Raw genomic sequence first — 22,353 nt, 5'->3', positions numbered from 1 at the left:
TTAGCTCCAAGAGCTATATCTAATTCCTTGTTAAAATCTCACAACGTTTTGGCCTCAGCTACTTTCAGTGGCTGTGAATTCCATGGGCTCACCACTCTCTGGGTGAAGAAATTTCTCCTCACTTTGATCCTAAAAGGTTTACCCCTTATCCTCAAACTATGACCCCTAGTTCTGGACTCCCCCACCATCGGGAACATTCTTTTTGAATCTAACCATCTAATCCTGTTCGAATTTTTAAAGTTTCAATGAGATCCCCTCTCACTCTTCTAAATGAACATAATCCTAACCGACTTAATCGCTCCACATATAACAGTCCCGCCATCCCAGAAATCAGCCTGATAAACCTTTGCTGCACTTCCACCATAGCAAGAACATCCTTCCTCAGATAAGGACACCTGAACTGCACACAATACCCCTGGTGTGGCCTCACCAATGCCCTGTACAATTGCAGTAAAACATTCCCTATTCCTGTACTCAAATCCACTCGCTATAAAGGCCAACATACCATATGCCTTCTTTACCACCTGCTGTACCTGCGTCCTTGCATTCAGTGCCTGATGTACGAGGTCTCGCTGAGTATCCACCGCTCTCAATTAATATCCATTCAAGTAATAATCTGACTTGCTATTTTTGCTACCGAAGTGGACAACCTCACACTTATCCACATTATACTGCATCTGCCAAGCATATGCCGTGAAAACCTTTACATCCATGTGAGAGAACAGTCAGATTAATGTCTCATCTCGCAACCACTGATAGTGTGGCATTCCACCAGGATCGCACTGACGTGTCAGCCGAGATTCTGTGCTCAAGCCTCTGGACTGAGGTTTGAATCCACAACATTCTGACGCAGACGCGAGAAAGCAGGATTTGAGACAGGGTTTGGGCCTTTAACAATTGGAGTCAGATCAGCAGACAAGACTGAGGGCTTTACGGTGACAATCTCGCTTGATTTACAGAGGCATCACTTCTGTGTAGATTGTCAAGCTGCAAAGTCCCAGCTGCTGAAAAAAATAATTGCATAGAATCATATTCAAAAATCCTTGATGCCAATACATACATGGATCAGAACAGCTGCAAAACATACACAGTCTGCTAATATCTTGTGGCCTGATCTTTACTGAGATGATTTCCTGTACTCACGAGTGACTCCGATCTGACTCATGTTGGTTTCTTCAAAACTATTTACTCTATATACATGATACATTACTGGGTAAGTACATCTTTCTTGTGTGAAGAATATTCCCTTTTTCTAACAGTCTTTAGCATTTGACTACTGACACCACTGTTATGATACACATTACTATCTCATTACATAACTATTTACCGGGTATGCTACATCACCCCCCCCCCCCCCCCCCGCCCCACCCCCCACCCCCCCCCCCCCACCCCCCGAAGGTTTAATGACAATTTTTTAATAACAATGTTAAACTATATGTTCATAACTTTTTCCAACTTCTGTAACCTCCTTTACTATTGCAAATTCTATCCAACTCTCACTCTCCCCTCCGCCCGACCCACCAAGTCACTCATAAGGATTTAATTCCCCACAGTATTCTTCGCTCTCTGGGAGGACGTCATGGATTCATGTGGCCGCTTGCTTTTTAGTTGAAGACAACAACGCTGGCAGAATGGGACAGTGGTTTTCCAGAACTGCTGGTAACTGGGGTGTGATCTCCAAGATGGCTGAACTGTAGGGGGCATGAAACTGGTTCAATGAACGACTGATCGAAGAGATGACTGGAGGGCGGGACAATCGCACTCTCTTGAAGAGCAAAAAGGACAAACTAACATTTGCTCAGGAAACTTCTCTTCCTGCTTTGTACACTGGAGAAAGGCCTGAGAAAATTAAGTATGTTCAACGCCATTGAGGAATTGCACAGCTTATCATTCGCTGCTGCCTTGAGGGTAAAGAAAAGGTACTCAATATCTGAGATTTGAACAAATCTGGATGACGGAAAGAAGGACAACATTCCTGTCAATAATGAAGGAAAAGAAGAAGCTATGACTTCCCAATGACACGTAGGAAACTACGTCTGCTTTTTGCAAGTAGCACTAACATTGTCACACTTACTAAAATCCGAAGAAACTTTTTGTACAGGATCTTCAGCCACAGAACCTCTGTTTCTGCACTCAAGGACACCTTTAGTGGAAGGAAGGTTTTCTGAGAAGGCCAAAGTGTGGGTACTTTCACCCAAACTGATAGGCTTTACTGATTGTCTGACAGCGTGACCCACGATGGAATCAAGCATTTTGTTCTCTCTGGACAACAGCCAACGGTCAGCCAGAGTCAAACAATGCATCTCATTGGTGGAGTCGGTGGGACAAAGATACAAATTCTACTCTTCGACATCAACCACAGCTGACCCGAGAAAGAAGATTGGCAGTAGATTCAGAGAGTGTATCAATCTCTTGGACCTCATCTTCCAACAGATCACTCATTGACACAATGACTTCTCATAACTTTCATGTGTCAACCTAGGTTTTTTTCCCCCATAGAGTCCCTACAGTGCAGAAAGAGGCCATTCGGCCCATTGAGTCTGCACTGACCCTCCAAAAGAGCACCCTACCAACATCCCCCCCATGCTATTGCTGTAAACCCACCTAACCTTTTGGACACGAAGGGCAATTTAGCATGGCCAATCCACCTAACATGCACACCTTTGGACTGTAGAAGGAAACCGGAGCACCCGGAGGAAACCCACACAGACATGGGGAGAACGTGAAAACTCCACACAGACAGTCACCCAAGGTCAGAACCGAACCCGGTTCCCTGGCACTGAGAGGCAGCAGTGCTAACCACTGTGCCACCCCAAGGCCCCCTCGCAAATGGTTACCGATTTCTGCAGTGCTTTCCATTTCCACACCTTGTGACCTATTTTCAAAAAGGACAAAGGTCTCCAATCCTCTCCTGGAGTCCAGTGGATAGTGTCACCATGATGGAGAATGACCCACTGCTTAATGAATAATCCACACCATCTTCTGATGAATTGGAATCCATGGTTTTGCATCCAAATTTGGAAATTCCTCCGTGATATGTACCCACCTGTCCTGCTCTAGGAGTTTGTATGTTATTTCCAGAATGCCAAGTTGAGTACATGCATTTTCACTCAGTGAAGTTATGCTTAGATTGTAGGTGACAGAGGGTCTCAACAATTTGTCTCCCCTTGTGGCGAAGGGTGGTAGTTTTCTGACCTTTTACTCAAAGATATGTGCCACCTGGACTTTGCAATTTACTGCTTTGTGGTCAGATGGGGACTGTTTGGGCCATTCCAGATGATAAGACAGCGTTGTAATGCCAGCTCCAGTGTTAAATTTGAATTAAGCTTTAAAGCCTGAAACTTCCAAAGTGACTGACCAAAACTCTTGTTCGTGATCCTTGACTTCACCCAGGAAATCTATAATCTAATTTCTTTCCTTATTCCCAATTTCATAGAAACTGTCTACAAAATGCAGACATTCTCTTGCTTTCTTCCTTTAATAAATGTTTTAGATTTGTAAAACTTCTTTAAGTATCCTGCCTTTCTGTGTTGGAAACACAGGCCCCCTGCTCGGCAATCTTCCCCTCTGTTCTGCAGAAGCATCTCAAGATGGTTGCTGTAGGGTTCCTCGCTCTTTCGTCCCATTCGGCATGATTTCAAATGGCTCCTGCCTTGGAGCATGCCAAACTAATACACTTGTCCAAACCTTTCATATCTCAACAGATTATAACCAGATTTTGCTCCCGAAATTCAGCCTGCCTGGTGTATTGAACAGCTTGATCGAGTGTCGGGTCTTCTTTTGTGTTTAAAAAAAGTCTGGCAGCATTTCATCAAGGCCTCTGATAACAATGCAGTCGTGAATAAGTCCATCTTTCAACGCACCGTGGCTGCAATAATGGGCCAGCTTATACGGGTCCGCAGGAAACAATTTAAAAGGAGTCCACTGACGTTCGTGATTTCTGATTGAATCGCCCTCTCTAGATTATGAGGTTGCGTTTTGGGGTGGAATATGTATCGAATGCTTCTAGGAAAATTTCCTTTTTAAAAATAAATTTAGAGTATCAAATTATTTTTTTCCCCAATTAAGGGGCAAATTAGCGTGGCCAATCCACCTACCCTGCACATCTTTGGGTTGTGGGGGTGAGACCCACGCAGACACGGGGAGAATGTGCAAACGAAATGCATCCCGAAGCCGGGATCGAACCCGGGTCGGTAGGTGCCGTGAGGCAGCAGTACTGCCACTGCGACACCGTGCCGTCCACTTTTTCGGACGATTTCAAAGCAGAGTGTAATGAACTCCAATTGGCCAACCAATAAAGCCAATTGATAGCTCATTGAGGGGGCCCATATAATCACCTGTGTAGGCTTTTTGAGTCAGTCTTAAGTTGACTGGACTGCTAGCAGCACTGTTTGTAGCTGCTCCTGTAATACCGTTATTGTAAATAAATATTGGTGTGGTGACGGAACTTCTGCCTCCCGTGGATTACTACAGTGGCGACGAGGTAAACTACGAATTTTGCGGAGACCAGCTGCCGCACTCGGAGGGTAAGCCTTGCCATTTTAAAAATGCCGTTTTTTGGGAGGATAGAGGCATTCGACCCGGCTATTGAGGACTGGTCCCAGTATGTGGAGAGAATGTGTTACTTCTTCCGGGCAAATGATATACTGACGGACGAAAGGAGACGGCTTATCCTGCTGTCGGCGTGCGGACCCTCAGCTTTCGCCATTATACGTAGTCTGACTTATCCCGATGCGCCGGACACGAAAACTTTCCAAGAAGTAACGGAATTGGTGAAAGAGCACTACGACCCAAAACTACCCCTCATTTTGCGTAGGTACAGATTCTACACAGCGAAGCGGGAAGACAGGGAGTCAGTCACGAATTTCTTGACCCGCCTGAGAAGGCTGGCGGAAAAATGTGAGTTCGGCCTGACGCTAAATGAAATGCTTCGGGACCGGTTAGTGTGGTATAAACGACCTCACAATACAGAAACGCCTGTTGGCGGAAACGGAGCTAGACTGCAGGCAGGCATTACAGCTCGCACTGTCCCTAGAAAAGGCAGCAAGTGGGGCGCAGGAACTACAGGGCACGCCAATGGAGGTAGATACCTGTGAGAGGGACTACCACAACGGGTCGTGCTACCAGATAGCCGCTCTGAGGAAAATCCTGAGGAATAGAGGGAAAAAGGAAAACCCCAGAACTGCCCCCAAGTCTGCCAGGACTAACTGGAGACAGAGGGAAGTACCGGCTGAGGCTCCCCCAACAGAGAAGGACCGTTTCTGGCACCAGACAGAGTGGGGTAACAACGACAGAAACCCTAGAAGGAGGTGGCAAAAGAGGAATAGCAGGTGGGGACGCAGGGAAGTACACAACCTAGACGCCCCATCCTCCTCCGAAGGGGAACAATTATATAATATTACAACGAAGAAAGCAGAACCCATTAGGATTACCCCACGGGTGAACGGGCGGCCGACAATAATGGAAATAGACACGGGTGCGGCCGTATCAGTAATGGGAGTGGCAGCATTTAGAAAAATCAAAGATGGACTCCAGCCACTAATCCTAACAAAAACATCGACAAAACTTAAAACCTACACGGGGGAACCCGTGGAAGTTCTAGGCACGACTCATGTACCTGTGGAATATGAGAAACAATTGCTCAGATTACCGTTGACGATAGTAGAGGGCTCCGGACCGAGCTTAATTGGACGGAACTGGCTGAAAGACCTAAAATTAGATTGGATGAAAATTTTCCAGAGTGGAAGCGGGCAGTTGAGTGGAGTACTCCAAAAATACCCGGAGGCCTTCCAGGAATGTTTGGGGGAAATCATAGGCGCCAAAGCAACTTTGCACGTGGACCCAGAAGCCCTTCCGAAATTTTGTAAGGCCAGGCCGGTACCTTTTGCATTAAGGAAGAAAGTAGATGACGAAATATAAAGGTTACAGCGCGACGGCATTATCAGACCAGTACAATTCTCGGAATGGGCAGCGCTGGTGGTACCAATTTTGAAGCCAGCCGGCTTGATACGTCTCTGTGGAGATTTCAAACAGACAGTAAACAAATACGCACTGCTGGACAAATACCCAATCCCGAAAATAGACGACCTATATGCCAAATTGGCAGGTGGGCTTTTGTTCACGAAACTAGACATGAGCCACGCCTACCTGCAGTTAAAACTGGACAAGGGCTCCCAGAAGTTCGCTACGATCAAAACCCTGAAGGGCCTTTTTCGTTATACTAGGCTACCTTTTGGAGTGTCATCAGCCTGCGCTATATTCCAGCGTACGATGGAAAATATTCTGCAGGGACTACCGCAGGTGGCGATATATTTGGACGATGTCTTAATCACGGGTAGGACAAACAGGGAACACTTAAGGAACCTGGAGGAAGTGCTCAGGTGTTTCGCAAAGGCAGGCGTACGGCTAAAAAAGGGAAAAATGTGTTTTTCTGGCCCCCACAAGTGACGTACCTGGGATATAAAGTAGACGAGTCAGGCTTACATCCATTAGAAGACAGAGTAAGGGCAATAAAAGAAGCCCCAGCTCCCACCACGGTCTAGGAGTTACGATCATTTCTAGGGTTGGTAACCTATTATGGAAAATTTACTGAAAATAGGACGTCCATCCTAGAACCCCTCCACCAGCTACTAAAAAAGGGGCAAGAATGGAAATGGTCTGCCCGCCAAAACCAAGCTTTTCAGGACATTAAGGAACAGCTGTCATCCGAAAATGTCCTAGAGCATTATGACCCAAGGAAGGAGTTGGTGGTCACTTGTGATGCATCCCCCTACGGGGTACGAGCCGTCTTAGCCCATAGAGGAAGGAATGGGGAAGAACGGCCAATAGCCTATGCTTCGAGGACCTTGGCGATGGCTGAGAGGAAGAACGCCCAAATCGAGAAGGAAGGACTGGCGGTGATATTCGCAGTAAAGAAATTTCACCAGTATCTGTACGGGCGGAAATTCACCATAGTGACGGACCATAAGCCGTTATTAGGGTTATTAAAAGAAGACAAGTCAATACCCCCGATTGCATCAGCTAGAATCCAACGCTGGGTGTTGCTACTGGCGGCATATAGATACGTTCTGGAGCACAGACCCGGAACGCGAGTAGCACATACAGATGCTTTGAGCAGACTTTCCCTCCCGGACACTCCACCGCAAATACCAAAAGTAGAGGAGACAGTAATGACTCTAAATTTTTTGGACACCCTACCAGTAGACGCACAACATATTCGGTTGTGGACGCAAAAAGACCCAGTTTTAGCCAAGATGAAGCATTTACTGCTAACGGGGAGCCAGTGGAGCCCCAGATGCACCTATACTGGAGCAGAAGGGACCAAATAACCGTAGAAGATGGTACCCTATTATGGGGAGCCCGGGTAATCGTCCCAGCTCAGGGCCGTCAGGCAATCTTAACTGAGTTACATCACGGACACCCAGGGGTGTCTAAAATGAAGATGCTAGCTCGAAGCTACGTTTGGTGGCCAGGTTTGGACACAGACATAGCAGCCTTGGTACGTCGGTACCAGGAGTGCCAACAGGGGCAAAGAGTGCCACCAGCGGCGCCATTGCACCCATTGGAATGGCCAGGCAGACCGTGGACCCGCCTGCATATTGACCACGCTGGCCCTTTCATGGGCTCAATGTTTTTGGTGATATAGGACGCCCACTCCAAATGGTTGGACGTCCACCGGGTAAACACGGCAAGCACAGCATCGACAACTGAAAAGCTCAGGGCCTCGTTTGCAACACATGGACTTCCGGAGGTATTGGTGTCGGACAACGGAACGGCATTCACAAGTGGGGAATTTGGAAAATTCCTGAAGGAAAACGGAGTCCGTCACATCAAAACGGCTCCTTACCATCCAGCGACCAACGGCCTGGCAGAGAGAGCGGTCCAGACACTTAAAGCGGGACTCAAGAAGCAACCGGCAGCGTCAATAGACACAAAGCTCTCCCGCTGGCTGTTTGATTACAGGACCACACCGCATTCCACAACGGGCATACCGCCAGCTGAACTCTTAATGGGAAGGCAGCTGCGAACGAGGCTGAGTCTCCTTTTCCCAAATTTAACGGGGAAAGTGGAGAAACATCAGGAGGCCCAACGCAGGAGGAATGATAATAGTCGGCAGCAGAGACATTTTGAGGTGGGGGCACCGGTTTGGGTCAAGAATTATGGGAATGGACCAACGTGGGTCAAAGGCACGGTAGAGTCCCAAACAGGGGCCATATCCTATGAGGTTTCAATAGGAGATAAGGTGCTGAAGAAACACCTAGACCAAATAAGGGCAGCGGAACCACACCTGGACGCAGGCGAAGCAGGACCGCCTCAAGCTGGGATAGCCCAGACGGAAAGGATACCCACATCCCAGCCCCGAGCAATTTCTCCAGACCCCGTCATCCAGAAATCAGAGTCGGAGATGGACACACTCGACGAGGCCGCCGCGACACCTCTCCCCGAGGAGGAGGAAGAACAACTTCTAAGGAGGTCATCAAGGAAAAGACGGGCACCTATAAGGTACACCCCGCCCACTTCGGAGAACGACCCGGCGGACGACACAGAGGTGACAGACCCAGACATGAGGAGCAGGAAGAAGCTCAGAGGAATGCCAGCTGGCAGGAATTCCTTGGACCTTGGGGGGGGGGGGGGGGGGGTGTAATGAACTCCAATTGGCTTTATTGGTTGGCCAATTGGAGTATGAGCTCCCTCAATGATAGCTCATTGAGGGAGCCCATATAATCACCTGTGTAGGCTTTATTGAGTCAGTCTTAAGTTGACTGGACTGCTAGCAGCACTGTTTGTAGCTGCTCCTGTAATATCGTTATTGTAAATAAATATTGGTGTGGTGACGGAACTCCTGCCTCCCGTGGATTACTACACAGAGAGAGGTCTATTGCACCCCCTCTCACAGGAGGATATTGTCAGCAATGGGCCCTGCTGCATAGAGAAATCAACTAACGTGGTGCTGCTGCTCTATGACATGCAAACCCAATCCTACTCAATAGCACAAGCAGTGCTTTTTCCACAACTCCCAACACTGGCCTCTCTGTGGACCTTCAAGGTTTTCAAACAGGCACGAAGGGGCAGTGACTGCTTGACTGGTGTTATCAATTCTCAGTGTGCCTGTCATCAAGGCTTTGAAAAAGTCTTCTCCCAATTTCTTGTCATGGGTGTTCTGTCGATGGCACTAAATTATTGTTAGATTTGTGTTGCCACCGCTGCTCCATTTTATGGTTTATCTCATGGTCTAATCTATACTGCGAAGGGTTTATTCTACTCATGAGTAGCCATGGTGAGGAGATGCCGGAGTTGGACTGGGGTGAGCACAGTAAGAAGTCTTACAACACCAGGTTAAAGTCCAACAGGTTTGTTTCAAACACGAGCTTTCGGAGCACTGCTCCTTCCTCAGGTGAATGGAGAGGTATGATGAAGAGGCACATACCTCTCCATTCACCTGAAGAAGGAGCCGTGCTCCGAAAACTCGTGTTTGAAACAAACCTGTTGGACTTTAACCTGGTGTTGTAAGACTTCTTACTGTACTCATGAGTGACTTAGGCTTCTTCCCATCTACTTTATTTACACTCTATACATGATAAGCTACTGGGCAAGTATATCACTCTTGTGTACTGAACATTCCCTCTTTCTACCAGAGTCTCTAGCACATGATTATTGTTTCAGTATTAATTCATTGTGAACACCCATACCTCATTACCATAACTATTAACCCATCGTGCTCCACCACTGTCTGCTGATGCTTCACTGAAGTGTTGGCCTTAGATTCTGTGCTCCAGTCGCCAGACATGGGCTCGAATCCAACACCTTCTGATTCAGGGACGAAAGAGTGTTAAAATTTGAGACAGGGCTTGGGTCTTTAACAGTTGGAACAAGATCAGCAGGCAAGACTAAAGACTTTAGTGAGAGGCAACGTCCTCTGCATTAAAGAGATAACACTCCTCTGCAGGCCCGCAAGCTGTAATGTCTCAACTGCTGAAAGGGTGTAGCACATATTCAAAAATAAATGACGCCAGTACATTTATGGGTTGAACTTCTGCAATATATACAGTGTGCTAATATCACTTATTTGTGAAATATTTGCAAAAAATGAATGGTCTGTTCTGTACTGGAAATTTTACTAAATATAACTCATTAACATGTTAGAGCAGTCCAGATTGTTTAGATTAGAAGCATGCTCATTATTTAGAAGTGTAAATAGTATTAACAATCAGGATCTTTTATATTGGGAATATTACAGCTGTTCAAGAGGTACCCCTGCCCATCCACCTCCACCACCTCAATTTATAGAAGGACCTTTAAATCAAACATTAACCATGCAGAACAAGGCCCAACAAAAAAGGAGAATGTTTTCTCCAATGTTTGCAGTAGCCACAGACAGAATAATACACTGGGTATTGACCAGAAGGGAGCTTTCAAAAGAACATGAGGCTTCTGTGAAATATGTTTCATAGCATTTGCAAAAGAGATGAAAAATAGATTTTTCTCTTCTCCCGTCTCTCACAATTCATAGGTTTTGAGAAACATTTGAATAGGCACCAAGAGTATGGTTTCCTCAAAAAGTCATACTTATCTCCAAAATATTGAGCCTAAATAAATTCCCAACACACCCAAGCTCTCAGGCTCTTCTAACTCTGCATAAAACTGCTGAGAGTGAGAGGGAAGGGTCTGTCCTGACGCTGGCAAATTGCATCAAATGATATAGAATTTGCAGCACTGAAATAGCCCATTCAACACAACTGACGCATGCTGATGTTTATGTACCACATGTGTCTCATAGAATCATAGAATTTATAATGCAGAAGGAGGCCATTCGGCCCATCAAGTCTGCGCCGGCCCTTGGAAAGAGCACCCTATTTAAGTCCACACCTCCACCCTATCCCCGTAACCTTGTAACCCCACCTCCCAAGAGGCAATTTTAGCATGGCCAATACACGTAACATGCACATTTTTGGACTGTGAGAGGCAACCGGAGCACCTGGTGGAAACCCACGTTTACACAGGGAGAAGATACAGACTCCACACAGGCAGTCACCCGAGGCCGGAACTGAACCCTTGGATCCTGGAACTATGAGTGCTAATCACTGTGCTACCGTGCTGCCCACTCGCAGAACAGGGCAAACGTGTAGACTCTGCACAGTGGCCCAAGCTGGGAATCGAAAATGGGCCCCTGGTGCTGTGAAGCGATAGCGCTAACCACTATGCTACCATGCCACCCCTCTAGACTTACCTCATCTAATCCTATCAGCATATCCTTCTTTTCCTTTCTTGCTCCTGTGCCAATCCAGTTTCCCCTTAAATGAATTGTTGCCAATCATCCCGAGTACTTCTTTTTTTTTCCAGAAATGTACTTTATTCATAACAGTTATAAAAGTAGATTACAAAACATTCTGACTTGAAAATTACAGAAAGTCCAATAAAATTCAACTTGTCTCAACACAGCATGCTCCATTCTGAGGTGTCGTGACCGCTGGTTCCATATTTTACACGCTCTTCGATTTATTAATGATTATCTGATATTTACGTCCTCGGGTTTAGGATTTCCGCACAGGCGAGAACATTTTCTCTAATTACTCTATCAAATCCTTTTTATAAATTTTAAATACTTTTCTTAGGTCCCCACTCAGCCAGAGAAAAGCCCTAACCTGTTCACCCCTTCCGGAGAGGTACAACCTCTCAATTCTGGTATCATCTTTAATATATTTTTGCACCTTCCCCTCCAGTGCTTCGATATCTTTTTACAATAGAGACTGGAACTGTGCACTGTACTCCAAGTGTGGTACCAAACCAAAGCAGTTTTACAGGTAACCCTCCAAGGTCATGTTCCCTGCTCTTTCTCTAACTTCATGGCCTACTGGAACCCTTCGCAATACAATGCAACGCAACCTAAATGGAAATTTTCAAAGATAGGGGTTACTTCCAAAGATCTTAATTCACTTCAATGTTGAGGTGCCATGTGCAGTAAAAAAAAAAATTATTTACATCAGGCCGATTGCATGGCAAATGCCTACATTTATCAAACCATAGCCAACCATTATGGCTGCTGAGGTATTAATGCTTCCCCATAGAATCCTTAAAGTACAGAAGGAATCTACTCGGCCCATCGGGTCTGCACCAACCCTCAGAAAGAGCACCCTCCCTAGGCCCAATTCCCTGCCTATCCCTGTAACCCCTCATCTTTGGACACTCAGGCGCACTCTGGCATGACCAATCCACCTAACCTGCACATCTTCGGACTGTGGGAGGAAACGGGAGCACTCGAAGAGACCCACGCAGACCACTGGGAGAACCTGCAAACTCCACACAGATAGTCAGCAAGGCTGGAATTGAATCTGGGTCCCTGGCGCTGTGAGGCAGCAGTGCCAACCGCTGTGCTGTCTTGCCATCACGTTACATTAAATTATTTGTGGGAGGGTTAGTACAGTTGTATTTACAGTACAAGATTTAAAGATAAAGTAAATTAATTTGCATTTCACACCTATTTTGCTCTCAGCGTGTCCCAAAAACACTTTACACTCACTGATGTATTTTTTTGGTCACCATTGCAATGCAAAGAACCTGGCTGTCAATTTTTCACACAGTAGCGTCTCACAGGCAGGAATGACCAGATAATCTGTTTTAGCAATGTGGATTGAGGAGATAACTATATCGTTAAATAATATTGTTGAACAACCCATCAAAAGTGGTCACTAGACCACTGGGTTGACGTGCTTAATCTCAGTGTCGGGTTTAAAAAGGGTGGCAGTGCTGCACAGTGGGGCTATGTATAAACAATGTGCAGGGGTACGGAGAAAGGGGAGAGGAACGGCATTAAGTCACAATGCGCATTTTGAGAGCTGGCCCAGATACGATGGGCCAAAGAATCTCATCCTGCACCGTAACAATTCTGTGATATGCGTGTAGTTACAGGCATCAGTCCTAATGAATGTCTCCTTAAACAGAAATATACTTTATTTATGAATAATTACTTCTCTAAAACAGTTGAGTCAAAGAATCTCTAACCCAGCTACTGCAATTCCCTCCTGAATAATTACAAATATGTGTGTGGGCCTCTTGCTTATGCCATCATCCCATGGGTTGCCTAAGAAATGGTGGGGCTATGTTGGAGCAAAGGGCAGCTTGGCTGTATTTCAACTGGAACACACAGCTAGAAACCACACAGGCAGGCTAGGGACCCAGGTTCAATTCCCGACTTGGGTCATTGTCTGTGCGGAGTCTGCACATTCTCCCCGGGTCTGCGTGATTTTCCTCCAGGTGCTTTGGTTTCCTCCCACAAGTCCCAAAAGATGCGCTTGTTAGGTGAATTGGTCATTCTGAATTCTCCCACAGTGGACCTGAACAGGTACCATAGTGTAGCGACTAAGGGATTTTCACAGTAACTTCATTGCAGTGTTAGTGTAAGTGTTGTAGATGAAGGCAAAGAGTCCTGGAGGTGTGTAGCATACCAGGGACCGTCGCTTCCGCGAAGAATGTCGCAGCTAGCATGGCCCAGCCGGTAAGGCTGCTGGTACAAGTGGTGCCGGTGTGTCGCTGCTAGGCAGTCCAATGTCCGACTCGCCATCTACGCCGTCACTGGCCGGTTCCACGGAATCCACATGTCCCCCGGCGTCACAACGGTAAACAGGAGGCAGAATGGGTGAGTGGGGTCAAGGTTCTCCACTGGTCTCGGGGCTCCTTCTTGGCCACACGGCGGGTGGTGTCCAAGTCCTGCGTGGGGCCTCCAGGCCATGTGCCGGTGGTTCCTGGTTCCGTCGTCGTAAGTGGTCTAGGTGGCAGGGTGTCTCTGCGCCCTGGACCTAGATTGCGCAGGAGACTGGCCCCATCGCGTGGAGGACTACCACAGGGATCCATGTGGCTCCGGTTCCAAAATTCCTCACATAGACCGCATCATCCATCATGACGGTGCGCGCCCATGGGTGACAGAGAGAGTCCATCTCTGAGCAGTCCTGCCACTGATGGACCGTGCCCTGACGTCAGGGAGGAAGAGGCTGAGACGCATCCTGCACCACATGAGTAACTCTGCCAGTGCGATGCCGGTTGTGGCATGAGGAGTCATACGATAACCGAAATGAACCTCGTCACAACCCCAATGTCATCTTTTTCCATGGCTCTCTTGAATGTTTGTACGGCTCGTTCGGCTAGCCCATTGGTGTGGTACAAGGCTGTCTGCATGTGCGTGATGCCATTCATGGCCATGAACAAAGCGAATCCCTGGCTTGTGAACGCCGCCCCATTGTCGGACACCAGGACCTCAGGCAGTCAGTGGGTGCTAAAAGTAGCCCTTAGTCTGTTGATTGTTGCTCGAGTGGTCGCCATGGGGATGCGATGTACTTCCAGCCACTTTGTGTGGTAGTCCATTACGATAAGGAATGTGGAATCCCGGAACGGGCCGGCAAAGCCGATGTACCAAGGGTTCTGGGGCTACTCTCAGGTGTGCATCGGAGCTGCGGTGGGGCCTTCTGGTGTTCCTGGCATGAGGTGCAATTTTGGACCACCAGCTTGATCTCGGCATCCAGTTCGGGCCACCAATCGTAGCTGCGCGCCACCCTGGGGTGCCCGTTATGGAAATCTTTCAGCAGAAGCGCGTCCCCGTTCTGGTATGACCACCCACATCCCCCACAGGACACCGTCTTCGACCCTCCTCGCGGGTGGCTTGGCGGCATAGGTCTTGTATCGACCTATGTCGGGCCCCGTATTGGACCATATGTTGGACCCTCGACAACTCGGGGTCAGTCTGTGTCAATCCCATCCTCGTCGCCAGTGTTGTGCTCCATGAGAGGCCAGGCTGACAGGGTACAACTCGCTTTATTCCATGCTAGTCACAATAATTACCCCTCTCCACACTCCACTCCCCGCGGGGTCTCCTTCCCCGAACTGCTTCCTGGTCAGGGTTTATATTGAGGGGAGCTCCTCCAAGTAGAAGGGAGCTCCGCCCCCTAGTCACCTGAGTAGCCCATTCTCAGGTGTGTAGGAGGGGAAGTGGATGCCCTCCCCGTCCCTGATCTGTCCCTGGAGGGGGTCGTAACAGTAAGCCTACTTGTGACACTAATAAAGATTATTATTATTACTACATGGATGACAGCTGACTAAATGGTAAGTTGAAAAGCAGGTAATAATCAGATGAATTGCCATAGTTTCTTACCGAAAGGCAATATAGGATTGGATTGGTTATGATACTGGGCAAGCAATCCAGAGAGCTTGGCTAATCATCTCAGGAATGTAAACTCATAGGGGATCAGAACTCATGGAGAAGTCAGGAGAATGGGGATGAGAAAAATATCAGCGATGACTGAATGGCGGAGCAGACTTGATGGGCCGGTTGGCCTAATTTTGCTCCTATGTCTTATGGTCTTAAATCCCACCACAGCAGTTGGAGAATTTGAATTCATTTTTTAAAAGATGGAAATTAAAACCCGATAGCAGTTTGAGGTGACTTTGAAAGGTCATCGAACTGAAATGAATGTAACCTGCCCTGTAGATCGCTTTTCCAACTTTTTCTGTTCTTTGAGATGAAGCTCCTGGATTGCCAAAAACCTCCAACTGGTTCATAAATCTGCCAGCCCTCAGGCCTACATGTGACTCCTGTCCCGCATCAACATGGCCTCTGAGGTTAGCCTAGTAAGCCCCAAGACAGTAAAACCATCTTCTCAGGGCATCAAGTGATGCTGGCCTGGCTTGCAATGCCTATATCCAGAAGTGCTTTTTTTTAATAAAAAGTAAAAATAAAATAGCAAATTCCCAATATATGAAGCTGCCCTTAATTTAGATGTTTGTCTTAAAGGTGCACTGCTGTATTCTTAGGATGCCTTCCAGCCAGATAGAAAGAGATTTTGAAACAACAACATGAACTTGGGTCACTGCCTGTGTGGAGTTTGCACTTTCTCCCTGTGCCTGCGTGGGTTTCCTCCGGGTGCTCCGGTTTCCCCCCACAGTCCAAAGATGTACAGGTTAGGTGGATTGGCCATGCTAAATTGCCCTCAGTGTCCAAAAGGGTTAGGTGGGGTTACTGGGTTACTGATTCCGGGGGCCGGTGCAGACTCGATGGGCCGGGTGGCCTCCTTCAGCACTATAAATTCTATGAACTTATATAGCCCCTTTAAGAGAGTAAATCATCCCAAGGCATCTCACATCGAGTCACATGAGGAAATATTGCAGTAGGTGACCAAAAGCGTGGTCACAGAGATAGGTTTAAGAGGAGTGTTACAGGCAGGAGAAAGAGATGATGAGAAGGAAAGATTTACAGTGTGGGTGATGAATTCCAGAGCTTAGGTAGCTGAAAGCACAGTCATCAATGGTGGAGCAATAAAGAATAGGCATGCTCAAGACTCCTGAATTGGAGAAAGCTGGTGTTAATGGTATGATAATTATATTAGCAAGGATACATAAGTGAAAGGCATTATTTAATTAACTACCACATATAAACAGAGACTGCTAGAATACATCAACCTCAGAAACATTATTTTAATTTAAGTCAAGTTTTTTTGGTCACAATGACCCTTTTAAGTGGCTGTTAATTTGTTTGTTTTATTTGATTATACCCAGGAGTATTAATGGATACTGCTGGAGTGTATCACCAGCCTTGGGAACATTATTTTTATTTATTAAGTTTCCTTTTAAAGTTCTTTTTTTGTTACAGTGCCACTAAGGGGCTGTTAATTTGTTGATTTGTTGTAATGGTCTTCTCAACGGGTATAAACAGAGACTTAGAAAGTATCAGCTTTGGCTTAATAGACAGCACTCTTGCCTCTGAATCTGGTTATGTATAGGTCCATGTCCCATTACAGAGACTCAAATGGAAAGATCCAGGCAGTACTTCATTGTACTACTGTACTACTTTCTGGGTGTGGTTTTTCTGTGATTGATGGGCATCGCAGCGGCTGAAATATTATATTAATTTAAATTAGGTAGGTTTCCTTTAAAGATTTGGGGCGGGATTCTCCGTCAGCAGATGCTGGAAACGTGATCGGGCGGAGAACAGCGCGTGAGGCGGAAATCGTGGCCGGCACTGGGCACCCGATGGAATGCCATGCTCCAGTGCCTCGACAGCGGCCTTGGCACATTCTACTCCGCATGTACAGTAAATGCCATTCGCATACCATTAGCAGGCCTGACCCGGTATTCTCCGGGGTCTCTGCGACGCTCCGCCTCCGTCGTGAGGAATTACTGACGGCGGGTTTCACTTGTGGTTTACAAAACTGGGAAACAGGCACCGTGGCTGCTGAGGGAGAAAGAGACGGGTATGAAAAGTGTCCAACATTGCCAGAGTGTGCTGGCTGGGGGCCTTCTGCTGCAGGGTTGGGGGGTGGGGGGGCAAGAGGTGGGCTGTAGGGTGGGTTTAACGAGTGTGGAACACCATTGCCCCAGCATGCAAAGCAGCCATGCGGCTGCGCATACTGCTGACTGCTCATTGGGAACTTAATGCCATTGGTCATATGGGTGTTCCCCCAAGGCCACCCCTCCAGGTACCCTCTGGCCCCAGCCAACCCATCAGTGGGATGAGCGCACTCCAGCGTAATCAGTGCCATAATGTTTGCTGGGATGAGTGTGTGTGAGGAGTGGAGTGCTAATATGCGGGTGGGGAGGGGAGTTGTCAATTTCCTTTTGCTGCAAAAAAATCCCCCCCCCCTCCAAATGTTGCCAGCTCTACTATTATCTGGTGAGTTCCCACACAAACAGTTTAAGGATGGTGGTGGTGTTATGGATAATGTCACTGGCCAAGGAATCCAGGGGCCCAGGCTAATGCTCTGGGGACATAGGTTCAAGCCTCACCATGGCAACTAGTGGTATTTAAAAATATCAATGAATAAATCTGTACTAAGAACTAAAAACAGAGACAGAGGAGATCTTGTGACAGTGTTCCTACCTCTGGGCCATAGCTTCTGGTTCAAGTCCCACAGCAGGACTTGATGGCCATAAACATGCTGACATTTAGCCTGGGAACTTTTTCACCACCTATTCTCCAAAGGGAAGAATGTGTGTGTGCGATGATATTTTTTTAAAAGTACAAAACTGTTTAAACTATGATTAACGACTACTTGGACACTGATGGAGTAGGTAGGAGCGAGACATACGCAATGCTGCATTCTGTAAATAAACCTATTGTCATGGTGTTGTTTAATAATTCACCATCTGGCTTGGAATATCGATTTCACATCTGGGAAGATTGTGGGGCTGGAGGAGATGACAGATGCAGGCATGGGTAAGGCCACAGAGTGATTTGAAAAACTAGGAAGAGAGGCTTTGAACCTTTAAGGACCCGGAACCGATGTAGGTCCGCGACGCGAGTCCAGTGATGGTGATAGCTGGGCAAGACTCGGCTGCAAGGGTAAGTTGGGATATGGACAGAAGAGTTTCAGATGAGTCCAGGTTGACATCAGATACAGAAAAGCCGTTTCAAAAGCAAATTGCTGCGTATGTTGGAAAACTGAAATTAAAAACACAAAGTGCTGGATCAACTCAGCAGCAGCTGTGGAGAGAGAAATAATGAACGCTTTGAGTTTGGAATCTGTTCCTCTCTCCACCGCTGCTGCCAGACCTGCTGTGTTTATCCAGCACTTTCTGTCTTCATTACAGAAAAGCTGGATGCTGTATTTTAGGGCTCAGGAGAAGTGAACTGGCCAGCCTTAGTTCATGACACTGACATCAGTATAGGTATGTGGCACAAATGCTATAAATGTTCCCTCATCAACGCCACGTGTTTTCACAGACAAACAGACACGAGATATTGGTGTTATTTATGTTGTTAGTATGCAGTTTCAGTGCGAGTAACCTTTTTGAATTCTCTCATACGAAAAAAAATCTGATTGATCAGTTTGAACGTTTCAATTTGATACCAAAAAGTGTTCCGCCGCATTTATTTGAAAAGCAAGCATGATTTGATTGAAGTAAAGCTGTGCCCCAATCCCCCAACTACTGAAGTGTCTTTCATTGGTATTTCTTTTTCTATTCGACTGATGGTATGCATTTCACGTTCCATCTTTGTCCTGTCCACTCACTTGCTAACCAAGTGATGGTGCTCTGCTGGTAGCCCAGGAGACATCATTGAAAGTGCTGTGTTGCAAATGTCTTCTGAATCAAATGCTCTGATCAATGATCATGCACTGTTGTAATGCAACACCCCACTCTGTGAAGCTGGCAAGCTAACAATGATAGAAATGCTCCATTCATTCTTTCTTTGGATAAATTAAATTTCTATAAAGCTGGATATTTGCAGGAAGGGCATACACCTAAAACTGTCTCACATTTCAATTACTAGGATAGATCAGCAAACATTTGTTACACACATATGCAAAGATCTCTTTGATTCATTGCAATTTCAACTTTAAGAGCACTATAACCCCAGGCACTGGAGGAATGTAAACTCCTATATTAACCTTGTAAAATATTCAAGCAATCTCCCTTGTCCAGCTTTATAGTCAGTCTCGCCATAACATATCTCAGCACCTCTGACATCAGTCACTCTCAGTAAACAGAACCTACTTCTGATAAGTTTCCCAGTAAGAAATCACACAGCAAACATCCGTCTTTACACAGAATTTCCCCCAGTAAGACATCAGAAAGTTAACACAGTCCACTTCTACAGATCAGTTTTCCCTTGAAGCATAGCTCACTTCAACAAATCGATCACTTCCAATAAATAGTGAGCGTCTGCAGGTCACACACTCCCAATCCCAACCTACCTTCACGATAATACCAACAAATGTAGCCCATCTTTACTATAGCATCAACAACACATCCCACCTTCATAAGAGCATCAAATATAATCCAACTTTACAAGAGTGCCAAGAAACGCAGCCCACCTTCACAATACTGCCAAACGCAGCCCACTTTGACAATACTGCCAAATTCAGCCCACTTTGACAATACTGCCAAACGCAGCCCACTTTGACAATGTTGCCAACGCAGCCCACGATCACAATACTGCCAAACGCAGCCCACTTTGACAATGTTGCCAACGCAGCCCACCTTCACAATACTGCCAAACATAGCCCACCTTCACAAGGGTGCCAACAAACACAGCCTTCACAATACTGCCAAACGCAGCCCACTTTGACAATACTGCCAAACGCAGCCCACTTTGACAATGTTGCCAACGCAGCCCACGTTCACAATACTGCCAAACGCAGCCCACTTTGACAATGTTGCCAACGCAGCCCACCTTCACAATACTGCCAAACATAGCCCACCTTCACAAGGGTGCTAACAAACACAGCCTTCACAATACTGCCAAACGCAGCCCACTTTGACAATGTTGCCAAACGCAGCCCACTTTGACAATACTGCCAAACGCAGCCCACTTTGACAATGTTGCCAAACGCAGCCCACTTTGACAATGTTGCCAAACGCAGCCCACTTTGACAATACTGCCAAACGCAGCCCACTTTGACAATGTTGCCAACGCAGCCCACCTTCACAATACTGCCAAACATAGCCCACCTTCACAAGGGTGCCAACAAATACAGCCTTCACAATATTGCCAAACGCAGCCCACTTTGACAATGTTGCCAACGCAGCCCACTTTGACAATTCTGCCAAACACAGTCCACTTTGACAATATTGCCAACGCAGCCCACGTTCACAATACTGCCAAACATAGCCCACCTTCACAAGAGTGCCAACAAACACAGCCTTCACAATGGTGCCAACAAATGCTGCCCATCTTCACAAGGGTGCCAACAAACACAGCCTTCACAATGGTGCCAACAAACACAACCCACCTTCACAATACTGGCAAACGCATCCCACCTTCACGATGGTGCCAACCAACGCAGCCCACCTTCACAATGGTGCCAACAAACACAGCCCACCTTCACAATGGTGCCAACCAACGCAGCCCACCTCCACTATAATGCCAACCAACACAGCCCATCTTCACTATAGTGCCAACCAACACAGCCCACCTTCACAATGGTGCCAACAAACACAACCCACCTTCACTATAGTGCCAACAAACGCAGTCCACCTTCACAATGGTGCCAACAAACGCAGACCATCTTTCGAATAGACTGCACTCAGTTGCCCACCAATTTCCTGTGCCCAGTCTGCCTTCAGCGCGCAGCAAATTACCAGCCGGGAGATGAAAGGGGTTCCTTTCTACCCCGCCCCCAACCCGAATTTCCCACTTAACCCTGTGGTGATTAGAGCCGGGGGGCAGTAGTGGTTCAGCCCATGCCCCGGTGCCCTCATCCTTTCCGCCGGTCCGTGCGGACTGCCTGAAGCGCGGGGAAAGCGCTGCGATCCGGGAGCTGCACACAACCAACTTACCGGAAGCCTGGAGGAAGTCTGAAAAACCTGAGGCTGTAAATAAAGTGAAGACCCAAAAGGAATCCATTCGTCCCATAGCTTAGAGGTCCCGCCTGAGCGCGGCCGACGGCGATGCAAGAGTGGTGAAGAAAACAAGATTGTGAAAAAAGTTTCTTAATGAAAGCTGGTCGTTGTCACAAGTTCCCTCCCTGTTCCACTCTCTCTGTCTGAGAGTCAAATACGCCTCTGAGTCATTGGTTTATGTACTTAATGCGAAACAGGAAACTTCAAATTCAGGAGGAGGGCTGAGTTTGCAGTGAGAGAGAGAACAGACTCCTCCCGCCAATCAGCAGCCTGGTTTAGATCTTTTCTGCTGGGTAATTTGCAATTTTTAAGACAGAGAGCACACAACCACAGCAAGTGTGCTCACAGCTCAGCAGAGGAGAAGCAACAGTTTCTGATCTTAGCAGAGAGGAAGCTGCTTTGCATGTATGTCTGATCTAAAAGTTTAAAGGGCTGACTACCCGTTTTCCCTCTCTCACACACACACAAAATGTTTATCAGGCTTTTTCACTCCTATCTTTGTTCACCAGACAGTAACGCTGAAAGGGGAAGATTGGATTGGATTTGTTTATTGTCACCTGTACCAAGGTCCAGTGAAAAGTATTTTTCTGCGAGCAGCTCAACAGGTCATTAAGTACATGAAAAGAAAAGGAAATAGAAGAAAATACATAATAGGGCAACACAAGGTACACAATGTAACTAGATAACACCAGAGTGTGGAGTGCAGGGGAAATGGGGTTCGAGTTGGCACTGGCGATGGGCTGAATGACCTCTTCCTTCTGCTCCGTGAGTGACCCAGGGGGCCATTTGCCTGACCTTTTGCATGTGTCCCCTGAGGCAAAGAGGCTGGGTTTGGGGGAGGAGGGGGCAATGTGTTAGCCCTGGATTCCTCAAAACAGAACAGGAATGGGATTAAGCCCCTCCAACCAGCTCTACCATTCAAATGGATCATAGTTGATCTTGTACCTCAGCTCCATGCACCCGCCTGGGAGTTTCTGATGGTGGGGGAATTTGTTGGGGGGGGGGGGGGGGCATGTGGGGAGGTTGGGT

The 22,353-nt window shown here is 47.0% G+C and overlaps 1 protein-coding gene across 1 annotated transcript in view; it reads right to left on the bottom strand.

The window, feature by feature from the left end:
* tgfbr2b (transforming growth factor beta receptor 2b) overlaps positions 1-21,555 on the bottom strand; it is a 93,406-nt gene extending 71,851 nt beyond the window's left edge. Inside the window, exon 1 of the mRNA XM_038796903.1 lies at positions 21,262-21,555. Coding sequence (XP_038652831.1) covers positions 21,262-21,337 — 76 coding nt within the window. The 5' untranslated portion in view covers positions 21,338-21,555. The remainder of the gene's footprint in view (positions 1-21,261) is intronic.
* Between the last annotated feature and the right edge of the window lie 798 nt (positions 21,556-22,353).

The sequence above is a fragment of the Scyliorhinus canicula genome, chromosome 5 (assembly GCF_902713615.1).
Source record: "Scyliorhinus canicula chromosome 5, sScyCan1.1, whole genome shotgun sequence".
NCBI lineage: Eukaryota > Metazoa > Chordata > Chondrichthyes > Carcharhiniformes > Scyliorhinidae > Scyliorhinus > Scyliorhinus canicula.
Note: the sequence above shows the minus strand (reverse complement) of the source record. Positions and strands in the feature narration are given on the sequence as shown.